The sequence below is a fragment of the Nothoprocta perdicaria genome, unplaced genomic scaffold (genome assembly GCF_003342845.1).
Source record: "Nothoprocta perdicaria isolate Ctin4 unplaced genomic scaffold, notPer1 scaffold_255, whole genome shotgun sequence".
In the NCBI taxonomy this organism is placed as follows: domain Eukaryota; kingdom Metazoa; phylum Chordata; class Aves; order Tinamiformes; family Tinamidae; genus Nothoprocta; species Nothoprocta perdicaria.
The window spans coordinates 358,051-371,890 of NW_020455483.1; the positions used below are offsets into that span (position 1 = coordinate 358,051).

The window sequence follows — 13,840 nt, forward strand, 5'->3', positions numbered from 1 at the left end:
CTTTTCAGTTAGAAATAGCTTGGCATAGTACCTGGCAGAGACCATTAAATTCTGAGTGGGCTAGCAGGTCACTGAAGAGCAACAGAGCTCTAGCAGATAGTTAACTTTGAAAACGAAGTCCTTCTCTATAGTGTAGTGTAGTGTAGTTAAGGAGTTCATAATAAAATACAGTTTTGTACCAGCTACCACTTTCTTTAGAAGAGCCAATATGGAATTAACCACACTTCTGAAATTTATTGGGCAGATCATTCACATTTGACTAGCTTTAAAAATAAAACTCTAACAAAGAGGATGTAAAACAAGTATGTTAAAATTACAAAAGCATTTATTATTCAAATGATTGTAAAATCTCCAGAATTATCAATTGACACTATCAGCCTTAATTATTGTTTCTTCTTTGCTTGGGTGGGGAGTAAGACAGATATGTAAATACAAATAAGTAAATATTTCTCTATATATACAGATATATATATATAAAAAAAAACCACTAACAAGCCAATTACCATGAAATATTGCTTCCCATAGCATTTTGTCACATTGAGAAACACTTCTATTTCTGCAATATGTTGCACACTGACTGGCATAAGGCAAATCAGTGTGCCTGATTTGCGGTACAGTGGAAAAAAATATGTCCATAATGATTGCAGTATGTATTTAGGAAATTCACTCTGCAACGAAGGTACAAGGCTTTACTGCATGCTTGTGCAATGCTTAGCGTAACAGAGCTGTTTACTAGCTGCTGTTTTCATTCAAAATTATAATGAATAAGAACTACAAATTCATCTTGACTCMATGCATCATGCTCTAGTTATGCCTGTTGACATAAACGTTGTTTGGACCAATGCTATTTGGTCTCAGAAAGGACATGTGTCAAATACTGGACAAAAACTTTTAGGGCCACCCTTGTTAAAACAGATGATAATTTATATTACTAGGCCAAATTGTATTTATTCTTTCTAAATCAAATAACTAAATGTAACATAAACTCAGTAACTAAATATGCCCACAGTGGTTGTGATCTTAAAAGAAATAAATAAACATAAAACCCTCCAAACCTAGTAAGACCTTACCCCCATAATATACCCTAAGAAATATGCAATATTTTGTTCAATAAGCTTTTAGAGGAAAATATATAAAATGGAATAAAGTACATACAGAATTTTACACTTTTCATAGTTATGACAGCTTTTGCACACTGTAAAATTCCCCAAAATCTCCCCAAAATCTAGAGCAACATATACACATTCTGCACTTCAGCTTTTGGAAATGATAAATATGGGCACTATAGTGTCAGAGAGAGTAAAGAGGAGGGTCAGCTCTGATTTTAAGCAACAGCATTTAACAAATGGCTTCAGTGTCGGCATTTCTCTGTAACAGATAGCAGGAATAGATAAGGAATGGAAGCACACTTATCTAAGTTCTCTCCTCAGTAAAGATGGGAGTCTAATACGATGTTTAATTTTCTAAACCATAAACATGGTAAGTATCTAGATTTCCTGGCACATCACTTGATGGTCTTAGGTTAATGTGCCTAGAAACATCATCAATGTATCACAGAAGCAGCATAAAAGCATTTTCTAATGTGTTTATGTTATGGTTGTTTTTTCTCTCATTCCATTTGAAGTTTTATCATATACTGTCAAGATGGCCAACTTAACCTCAAAGGCTATTCTGTTTCCCATAGAAAGAATGATTCAATTTCCTACTTTTGAAATGGTCAAAAGTGAACAGACTGAATGTGACTGATCATGAAAATAGCAATGTGAACATCATTCTGAATTTTTAGAGGATAAAACTGTGCCATAACAGGCTAAGACTGAAATGAAGTTGGGTCTCAAAAATATCTGTTTGGAAACAATTCAAATAAGGCAGAGACAGTGCACATTCGCTGGGAAAAACAAGAGGAGTAGAGGTACAAGTTATGTAGTTAATTGACTGAAAGATAGAGATGCCATTTTTTAAGGGGTGATAAGATAGTTTCAATAGGCCTTATTGTTCTGAGAAGAGATGTCTGGGCCCACAAAACCTATTTTATTAGTTTCTTTGACGGCTATACTATTCTTTAAGACAGTAAATCCTGCTTTGAACTAGCTTTTCAATAGATGATTGTAATGTGCTTTACATTCTAGAATCTTTCAAATCCAGGGGCAGTGCAAAATACTCTCAGCTCTTTACTAAGTTAACCTATATTATAAATTCTTCAGATAAGCATCATACAATTTTCAGCAGATTCTACAAAAGCTTTTGAGTGAAATTTAAGCTGTTAATTGCATATTATGAGTACTTCAATAGTTTTGGATCTAATTTTTTTTGTTCTTCTGCCACAACAAAGATTTCTGCAAAGTAAAAGCAATGGTAAAGAACGGTACATAAGAAACAAATCCAATCCATCTAAGAAACTTAATTTGAAACTCACTTCTCTTCTTGCTGCTCCCAAAGCTATAACTCTAGGGAGGCTATAAAAATCCATGTTTTTCTCCTATCTTCAACTCAGCTGTACATATTTACTAGTGTTTCTTTTAGCATGCTTTTGTGCTCTTTAAATAAGGTAATAGCCTGTAGTGTATGACCATGCATTTATAGTAGTTAAAACAGTATGGACCTACTTTCACAGGTTCTCTTGGATTAAGAGAACTGTCATAGTCTTTTCTTCAAAACACTGGCATTCCTTGCTACTATCCAGGATCCTAAACTGGTGAAATACTTCAGATTCAGTGCATCTGCGTTTCTAAAAAGACTTGGCTTTCTTGCAGACTTTTCAACTGGGTATCTTCCTGTCAGATCTGTTGCATGTCACCTTCTTTGTGTCAAATGAGAAGGACAGTGAGGTAAAATAATGTATGCGTAAAATATATTTATAGATAAAATATATTTAGGGGCATAGCAAGCAAAAGAAAGTACATATCCAAAGGATGATAAAAAAAGGGAAAAATGAAGGAAAATTAATTTAGAGAATAAAAAAAAAAAACGCCATTAATGATCAGGAGGGGAGAGAAACTTGGCTAAGAAAAAGTAATGATAGTACAGGCTTGAGGAAAAGAAAGACTTCACATTATCCTTATGCCAATCCATCACAGATGCAAGATTTGACAATTAATTATTTGGGAATTGCTTAGTTAGACTGAGCCAAGCAATGATTCCCTGACCTAGGCCAAGATGAGGTAGTAAGAATACCAGCAGAAGAATAAAACAGGTGGACTGGGAATTAGAAACTTTCTCTTCCTCAAATCTACATAATTTTTCTTTTTGTCATTTACATATGCTTTATACTTAATTTTAATACTCTTCTTGATTTTCTGGAAGGCTTCATTATACTCTAAGGGTATGGTAATATTACATTTTATGGTATCATAGTTATCATTTAGGCCACTTGGAAGAACTGTTCATTAAGCATCACGGACATAGCTTCTGGAGATATAAGTGGCAAGTTGTCATGTTGCAGTGAAAGTAGTTAAAAAAAAAAAGAATGTTAACCCCAAAAATGAATTGTATTACAGTGATAGCTACAAACAGAAGAATGAATTTTCTGTAATCTTTAATTGAAGATGGAGCAACAGGAAGTAATTCCATGAGGAGCATGACAAATTATTCTATGAGTGGCTTTGTCATACTAAGGTTCAGATATATGTGCATTATTCATATTTCTATTAAGCCCTCTGTTTTTCTGATCTTGATCTGTGAGGACTTGAAGATATCTTATACTTTCAAAGTAGTATAGCAAAGTAGACTTGCTTAGTTAGGAACATCAGCACTGAGCTGGTACATAGTACAGATTTTTTTTTAAACAATGATTGGAATTGCTAAATTATGCCTGCAATTACAAATCAAGTTGGGTGCATACAGGTTTTAAAGAAACACTGTAACATACCTGTATGACCCTTTCTAAATAACTATTTCCTCCAAGGAAAAATGTATAGAGCTCAGTAGAGAAAGGCAATATATATTACTTAATATGAGCTGTATTTCACAAATATCTGCTGAAATGTAAGCAACATGGAATAAACCTTTCTCATTATTTAAATGCTATACCTGTATGACATTCACTTCAACTGTCTTTCATACTTACACAGTGGGGCCTCTCTTAGCCATCATTGGGCATTTATGTCCAAGTTGCTTGCCCAAACTACTTTTATAATGAGAGAGAAAGGTACCTTTTTATACTAAAAGCCTACCACAGATGAGACAAACTTCCTAGAAATGACTATTTTCCTCCAGTAACTAAGAGAATAATCCAGATGGTTAGCTCAGATATTAGTTATCTACATTATGAAAATATGTGAAGACAAGTGAAATGAATCTGATTGCTGCCTGCTTTGTACCCTAATATCTCACTCTCTCTCTGCCGCAGAGTTCTATTTTAAACATATACTGAAAACTTTCCATAAGATGGACTAATTTTCAATTTGTTATACATTTTTTCATTACGTTGCACAATGAATCTACAACTATACAGGTGAATTAGACAAACTTACATGATGAGTGTTTCATATATGCATGGCAATGTATATATGCTCAACTTCGTATTAAAAAAATAAACTTATTTTGCTGTGGGAAAAAAAAAAAAGCGTAATGCAGACATTTAACACTTTAGATGGGAAATTAAAGTACTTCTGATTCAAATGAATGAAAAATAGCATTTTGCAGTTGAGCAATTTTACCTATTAGAGCTGTTGAATAACCTCTCTGCTTCAGGAGTTTGGAAAAAGTTATTTCTTCAGAAGGAAGCCCTCCAGAAGAGGCAGAAAATAAGAAGACACCAACTCGTGAGTGGGCAGCCATTCCTAAATACCATGAAAATGAGTGAGAACCTAGATAATATAGTGAAACAGTTTTCATACATTCTGTATGCACTTTTTTCTTTAAGTTGCATCACTTAACATATTGCCACTGGCTACTATGAAATGTAAGTGGCAGACCAGTTAGTTGAGTAAAGCGATTTCTCTACTGCCACCACAACCTGAGAAAAAAAGAAAAAATTCTACTTATAATAGTGCAGCAGTTGCACAATTATGCACATAAGCAGTTGCAGCCCCCTCTGTGGACGTTTTGAGGTATAACATATCTTAAAGAAGTTCAGCTTGCTTAATTCAGTTTTCTTCTATTCTTCTGCTAAGGGAGCTAGGGATTAAACATGACCACTCTCAGGTTTTATTCTCATTCTGACCACTTTCCTTATATGTGACTTTCTACAAGTCTATAAGACTATCTGAGAGAAAACAGTTGAAAATGGTAAATTGTACTGCCAGGCACATAAAATCACATTATCAAAAAGGAGAAGGAAAAATTTGATTCAGAAAAAAACTACGATTCAGATTTTGTGGGAAATGCCTCATGCTCAAGTGGCATGAACAGACATTCTTAAATTCCAGTCTGGGTGCATTAAAGCAGCATCATGTATGAGCTAGCAAGGAAATATGTAAATAAGGCACAGTAATTTCTATACACAGTCTGAAAAGCACAAACCTGGGCTTATAAGCCTGGGTTCAACCGTGTATAAGGAACTGGGGAGCCCAGGTTCATGAAAATTTGATTACTGCGATTCCAGATGAGAGTTGGCTTGGAATATAAACAGAACAAAGAATATCTATGCAAATCCGTGCGGATMTCTTTTCAAGAAGTCTGAAATACGCAACTGAATAATTGCACTGACAAAATTACATGCCTAATATAGGTAGCCAGAATCTTCCCTTAGGCATTCATTGTGGTTAGAAGAAAAAAAAAACTTGCTAGACTAGCTCATTAAAACAGGTCTACCTACCTTTCAAATGCTGCCTGCAGCTTTTTACCCTTATTCAACATACTCAGTTTTATTGATAAACAGCTTAAGTAGCTTTAGTCATCCATATTTGTACTTTATTTGAAGGTATATTTTGAACTCTCATAACTGAAATTATTGCAATTTCACTAAGTTACTGGAATCAAAAAAAAAAAAAACGTTTTACTACATTTTGGAATATATATTTTTTTCAATGCTATTAAAAGGGTTTTCACATTTCTTTTTTTCTTCTCCTCATTTGAATCTTCCAATCTTTTCAAAGATTTTTGTAAGATTCTAATATCTTTCAAAATAACCCTCTATTAGCTTCTCCTTGATGTTTAAAAGTAATCCATAATTAGTAATTCCTAATTTTATTAAGACAAAATTCATTTTTGTAGATGAATGGAATTGATCAGGTAAGACTGCAAGTATATCAGCCAAGAAAAAAAAAATCAGTTCAAATGTCAATTTTTCAGAAATAAGAACAAGAACAATAACGGAAAGTGACCTGTGGCTTAACTTACAACGAATCTTAATAGCACTATAGTTATAACACATAAATACATTTTTTCCTTTTAGCAGAATGTAATGGAAAATTCAGCAAGCCATATAAGCTGGCACTTCTGCAGCAGCTTGTTACTTGATTTGAATGAACATGAACACATCAAGTAGGCTCCAGAGTCTTGCTTTGCTTTCATTCCCAGAAGCAAGGACAGGATGTTTTATCACTAATGAACAAGTGATCTGATTAATGTATAATGATCCTTGTTAAAAATTATGTTAAGGGAATGATAAAGTGGCATAGTTAAGCACTGAGAGGCTTAGTCCCAGGCTGTTAAAGTAAACACATGATTCTTTTATTGTCTTAAATGGCCTTGGATCAGACCCTTTAAAAGTAACAAAAGTTATTAAAGTTACATGTACTTGCTGGATTCTTAGCACTGAGAATGGGAATATATGAAGAGAAAATACTTAGGAGGAAGGAAGGATTTTTGCTTTCTTCTCCCCAGTTTCAAAATTTGCTGGAATATCTTCATGAATTTTCATTAGGAAAAAAAAAATTAATTTGTCTAAATCAAAAGGTTTTAGGAAAAAAAAAAGAAATATCTCAGTAAGAAAGTTTAAAATAAATTCTGCCTTGTGTCTTCCTAAGAAGGAATAACTGTTTTTCAATATTCCCTTCTCTAGATATCGCTCTTAAACGCTACTTTTCATGCTTCTACAGGAATACATAAGAAATATGGCTCAGTCTGAGGCCCCATGGAATCCTCTGCAATCTTCAACACTCAGGCTGTCATCACCACTGGGAGCAGCTTGAAGGGAACTAGGGAATCAGAGAGGCCTCTATCATTTAGACAGTGGAACAAGTACATGAACACTGATTGTTATTTCCACTTAAATAATCATAGAAAGATGTTTTCCCCAATATTTTAAATAATCCTTCCTTCCTTCCTTCCTTCCTTCCTTCCTTCCTTCCTTCCTTCCTTCCTTCCTTCCTTCCTTCCTTCCTTCCTTCCTTCCTTTCTTCCTTCCTTCCCTCCTTCCTTCCTTCCTTCCTTCCTTCCTTCCTTCCTTCCTTCCTTCCTTCCTTCCTTCCTTCCTTCCTTCCTTCCTTCCTTCCTTCCTTCCTTCCNCCTTCCTTCCTTCCTTCCTTCCTTCCTTCCTTCCTTCCTTCCTTCCTTCCTTCCTTCCTTCCTTCCTTCCTTCCTTCCTTCCTTCCTTCCTTCCTATTTCCCATGTTTGGAAGATTTCCAATGTTGACCAACTCTGATGAGCTTTATTTGGTACTGACCTAAATTCCAATATGGATAAAGACATCAAAAAGGAGAGAGATGAAAATGCACATGGCTTATTGCAAATTAAGTAAAATAGACATATTATTACAAATATGAGATTTTACCTGATCTGATAGGATATCGTCCTGTCAGGAAAGCTGCTCTACTTGGAGTACAGAGTGGGGATGCTGCAATATGCTGAGTAAGTGTCACACCATCCTTGGCTAGCCTGTCAATATTTGGTGTTCTAGAAAAACATAATTGATATAAAATTATTTAGAAACAGGCATGGTTCGATCAAAGCATCCAAGGCAAAAGATATCACATAACCAGTGATATATCCTAGTGTAGGCAAATTATAAAAACCATGATGGTATTGCAAGTTTAAATTTAGTCCTAGCAAATATGCTTATCTTTATTAGGTGTTAATACTGAAGTGGCTTTGTGGCATCGTGCCAAAAATCGTTTCCCACTTTCATTCCCTTGCCATAGACATTAAAAACTGATCTGTTACACCTGGCCCTGTGGTATTTCAACACCTTTTTACTTATTTGTAGAACCAAAACTTTGCTACTTAGATGGCTTATTGCTTTAGCCATGGGGACAGACTCCAGAAAGATGCTGCTTCCTTATTCCCTGTTTGGTGGTGCATCTCCCCAGAAAACAGAGACAATAATGAGGTCATTTTGAACCTGATTGCCCCAGAGACAGTATCAATTGCCCTGGATAGTGAGATAATCTCTGTCATATGGAAGATGGATATTACCATCTTAGCACCATTGCCTTTGGCTGATCAATAAAATTACGTCAGCTGAAGAATGAAGGGTTACAGGAAAAAATGGAAAGTGACTACTCACAGAAAAGAGTAGGAGGAACATGGATATTATCACTTTTTAGGAGAGACTTAAATGGTCATGACTGTTCATTAATCTCTATGGTAATGATGTTTACAAACTACATCTGTAATATTAGCCTCAGGAGCACTTTCGAGTTTTCAAATCTGCACATGAATGCATATGAAAATAGGTTTCTGCAGAATGAAATCCTGTGTCTTTGGTTCTACAGAAAACAAACATAAGAATAAATAAAAATCCTAGGCATGAATACTAGTCAAGAACTGCAAAGTGCTCTAGTAACTCCTCGATTAATGACCATGACCTCAAGGCACACTACATTCCCTTATTCTGTCAGCTGACTAGTCAGAAACATTAATTTTCCATCTTTTTTTTGCTATAATAACATCTATAGAAAACTAGCGACATAAAATAATTCCTTCATACTCCAAAATTTAATTACAAACTGCCACATCAGAAAATGTTCTTTCAATATTCCTGATCCTTTGCTTGGGAAGGAGTGACACAAACATCTGTGTTTATTTATTTATTTTTTTCTTGTTTAAAACCAGAAGTTGTAAGATGAGTTGTTTTAGTGAGCTACAAGAATCTCCCACTTACAACAAATGTTAACAGGGCACTTAACATTCAACTGGACACTGCCTTTAGTCTGAATGTTCTATTTAACTTTTGATCACAGCTTCTTTTTGCACCACCAAAATATGGTAAGTAGGCTCAGCTTGTGCTTTTTACACAGTAATGATTACCCTGGGGAACACTGCTGTATTAGTCAGGTGTATTAATATTGGTTTTAATGAATTTAAATTACTACAGTACAAAGACAAGGAAAAAAATAGCACTTTCCTCCAAATAGTTAGTGATATGTTCTTCTCAAATCATAAGACTTCTTCAAAATATACATAATTTATATTTGTACTAAAATAACTTTTAATAAAATTATTGATTATACTTTTCTTTTTCTAGATCTTAAAGTTATTTTGGTTGCTCAGTTATCTATTTAAAACACAATGCTTTAGTGGGATAAATCACACGAGATAAGCATTTTCTTAGTAAAAAAAAAGGAGATTGAAAATTTAGCTTGATAATATATAGAGAAACTTATCAAAGGTCTCCACATTTATATTAAATTTACCTATTTACAGAAAAAAAATACATAATTGCCCTAAAAATATCATCATACCGTAAGGTTCTGTTCCCGTAGCATCCCAGGTCTCCAATACCAAGATCATCAGCCATTAGTAAAATGGCATTGGGATTTGAAATATTGTGACTATGGACATTCCTTATGGCACACGGGCAAATTATTAGAAATAAAAGTTGTATCATCTTCTTCCTGGTGTGTAAGAGCAAGTGGAAACATTATAGATAAAAACTGTACATTTTGTTATTTGAGTATTCCTCTGACTTAGTCCTATTATTGCTTTGGATTTCACAGAAGAAAAGAAAGATTGTCTTTGGGAATGGAGGTGCCTTTTTTCTCAAGAGTTTATTCTTTTTATTTTATATGTATCTGATGTCCCTCTCTATCCCTTCCACCCAGAGGCAAGGCTTTTAAATAAAAACAGAACAGTAAACAACCTCAATGACAGTACTTTTGTATAAACAGATGCATTATCAATAAATCATGACAGCATGCAAGGTTTTTTTATTTTTTTTATTAGTTTTAAATTTATTTTGAGAAACATAGAAACTGAAATCATTTGGGATCACATTTTCTAACTTAAGAAAAAAAATCATTAAATTCTTCCACTGAAGTAAATGATTAAACTTTTCTTCACAATGGAAAAAAAAAATCCATCTGGATTTTCTTGAAAAGAGTAAACATTATGGCAAAAGGAACAGAGGGATTACCAAATTATAAAAGTGAATGTTTTTATTTAAAACCAACCAATCAAAAAAAAAAACCCTTCATAAATCTTTTAAAAAAATCAGTCCTTACAGCAAAATTATGTAAAAATGTTATGTTTCCTTGTGTTAGCGAAAGCAAAGGAAAAGAAGACAGAGGCAGAAACTTGGAAGTGAAGTAATAGGAAAGGGAAAGGCAGGGAATTCAGGAGAGACTGGGGACAACAGATTACAAGTGAAAAAAACTGTAAACTAGTGAGCTATAATAAATAAGTACCTAGACAAAAGATAAAGTAGACAGAACTGGAAGAATTCATACAAAGAGACTAGACTGAAGGAAGATAGATGCATAGATCATTAAGATGTGGGTAAAAGTAGCTATAGAAAAGATAAAGAAGATAGAACTGGAAGAGCTTGTATGGACTACAATGAAGAGCTAGGAGGGAAAACAGTCATCTGGAAAGAGAAATGAGTGGTAGCAATGAGGATTGACAGAGGGCTTAAGAAACTGGAAGGGATAATATGACACTGGTGAGACAAAGAAACTGAGGAAAAGAGGTGAGTGAAATGGGAGACACCGGGACAAAAGAAGAGTGGAATTATGATTACAAAAGATGAAGGGAATTTATTGGAAAGAAAAGCATGAGTAGAGAAGTCTCAGGACTGGTACAAGTAAGAAGAGATCCAGATACTGGAGATCAAGCAATACAGACTGGGACTTGAAAGTCCAAACTTGCATTATTGGCATTCTATCAGAAAGAATACATGCAAGTAGTGCTGGCTCACACACAGCATAAAATGCTTATTTTTTAATATTAGCTAATTCTTAGTGTTTGATATACACAGTGCAGAGTTTACCCTGTGCAGTAAATTTGCTCTTCTTGCCTTGAATTGCCTCCTACATGTTGCAGGGTAGCAACTAAGACACTGACTTAGTGTTCTGACCCAGGACTGAAACAACTTGCTGCAGCATCTTATGTTCCTAGTAGAATGTTCTGTTATTGTCTATTACTAGAATCTAAGGGTCATGATAACACAGAGGTTGACACATATAGAATATTGGTGACCTATACAGAATTACATGGGCACTCAAAGGATCTGTACATCTATTTCTGAGAATCGTTGAGTACCTTCAGTCTCATTTAGGCTTCACATTGTCCATGCGTACCTCTGAATAAAATCTAAAAATAAAACACTCTCAACACTAATAAAAGCATCATTTTACAGACACCAAGCTAGCTATTTTTTGGTAGGTTTTACAAACAGCAATTCCAAGGTATAATTTAACCAGTAAAAACACAACACACTGCACATTCATTAGAAGATGGAGCTGTCCCGAGAATCTAAGTGAGAGGTCCTCAGCCACTAAAGAGCAGAGCAAACTCATTGTCCTTCAGAGAGTGAAGGTACTGTCTTTACCTCAGTACAGACAGTATTTTGTTTTCCATATTTAAAAAATGTAATAAATGTGTGAAATATTGTACTTAACTGAATACTGCCTCTGTGAATTTTAAAGACTTTTCAAATCTTTGTAGCAACTAGATTCAGTAGGATGAATATAGCACCCTACTCATTGAAATATTTAAAAAATTAATTATCATGGACAATCTTTAAAATCTCCCACTGTATATGTTATAGAATCTCTTTAAATAATATTTAACATAATCAGCTAAGGAACCTGTTATTAAGATCAACTGGATCATTGTCATTTGCAAAGCCACTGAAAATGTCTTACTGTCTGGAACTCTGGAAAGGTTAGCCTAGTAGCTCCAGTTCTCACTTTGCAAATCCACAAAAATGTGTTAATAGAAAGATATCTGTGATGCAGTACTGCTAAGACCAGTCTGATCACACATCTGCAAGTATTCTCAGATTTGGGGCTGGGTTTCTTCCTCCATAAAGTCCATACAGTAAAAGGAATAAGGAAACAGAGAAACAAAATCCCAATAACTTTGATCTCCCTGGCCTATTTTTTTCTGCACAGCACACTGTCATGCAACTTGAAGAGACATACTTAGAAAACATAACAAACAGGATGGACAAAATTGAGTGGAATATACAAAAGAAAGAAATACAGAGCATTATAAAGGGAAGCATGTAAAAAATAAAGAATGAAGCTCTTAGCACACTGTCCTAACTGTCACATCAGTGTATTTAATGGTGAATAGTTAAGCTTACAGGCATTTAACATGAAAATTATTACACTGAATTAGATGAAGTGTTTACTTAATCTAATATTTAGCCTCCATCAGAGGCCAAACCACAAGCTTATGGAAAGCACAGTAAGAAATTTGCTAAATACCTTCTCACTTGTGTATTCTGAACTAATTTGAATTTTTTTTGACCTTCACAACATCCTACGCAGTCTTCAGGTTTAAAGGATTATATACTAGACTCAGGTGTGAACATTTTTCTTTAATTATGTGTTAGACATGTAAGTGCTATTTTGAATCCCTGCTCCACTTCCTCTACTGTAAAATAGGACTATTAACACATCTTTTCCTCATAAGGTGGTTGATAGTTAGAGAAGATTTCAGATGATACTTAATTTTCTGCAGCAATAGAAGCCACATAAGTATTTCAGATCCATACATTCACCCAGTTTCAATCTATAAAAAATTGTAATCAATATATATGAAGATACATATACAAGTATATATAGATAAATGTGGCCACATACACATCTGCACATGTATACAGGTGTACAAATACACATACCATACTTTTTTCAAACTACAGTATTGTTACTCTAATCTACACTGTTGATTTGTGTTGAAACAAATTCACTACAAAACAAATGTTTAAGATAAAATGGATACAAATAATAAAAATTATCCATAATTTGACTTTCTCATTTTGCATTTTAGATTCTTGAATAAAAATTGTTGCCAAATCATAGGCTAAATGAAGGTGTTCTTTTTTTTTTCCTTTTTCCTCAAGTGAATTGGAATTATGCCTTTTTTTTCATCACGGTCACCCCTTATCTTGATTATTGCAGACACATGTATCTTTTACAAGAACTGTGATTATTAGAGAAACTTTTGACTCTGTCTTCCCAGCTGAACCCTCACAACTGTTTTATTCAGTTTGATTAAGCAATTTATCTGTAACTATTTTTTTAATATATGTCTGCAGAATCCATTGAGAAAACTTTTAATATGCTTTATCCTTGAATCTATGTTTTTTTATGAAATAAGCAACATTCAAAGATATTCACCTCATTAAAAATGCTATGCTATCCTTAAGCTTTGTAGAAAAAAAGATTATACCTGGCTTAAATGAATGTTAGAGCTCCAGCTTAGTTTCCCTAAGAGTCATTAAAATTATGTGAAAGTGAAAGTGAAAGAAGGCATTAAGACTCTGCAAAGAGAACAGCTTCAGTAGAACCAGAAATAAAAGTTTTTAAATTACAACCAAAGGTGAAGCAATTTATACTATTAAATAATAATTGCTGGTATTGTCTTAAGATTGATTCAAAGGTTTTAAAAACTCCTCTTTTACAGCCAATCATAGTAGTTTTATTTTTTATACCATATTGTCTTGAAAAGAGAAAGTCTACACTTTTATCCCATTCTTAGTGAAAATTCACTAGTAAATCCTACTTTGCA

At 34.1% G+C, this 13,840-nt stretch overlaps 1 protein-coding gene across 2 annotated transcripts in view; it reads right to left on the reverse strand.

The window, feature by feature from the left end:
• Window positions 1–13,840, reverse strand: part of STS (steroid sulfatase) — a 97,030-nt gene that overhangs the window by 64,125 nt on the left and 19,065 nt on the right. For both annotated transcript variants that reach the window (XM_026040393.1, XM_026040394.1), the window contains exons 4-6: window positions 9,568–9,720; window positions 7,659–7,780; window positions 4,659–4,781 (exon numbers count right to left, since the gene is read on the reverse strand). In XM_026040393.1, coding sequence (XP_025896178.1) covers window positions 4,659–4,781; window positions 7,659–7,780; window positions 9,568–9,713 — 391 coding nt within the window. In that variant the 5' untranslated portion in view covers window positions 9,714–9,720. The remainder of the gene's footprint in view (window positions 1–4,658; window positions 4,782–7,658; window positions 7,781–9,567; window positions 9,721–13,840) is intronic.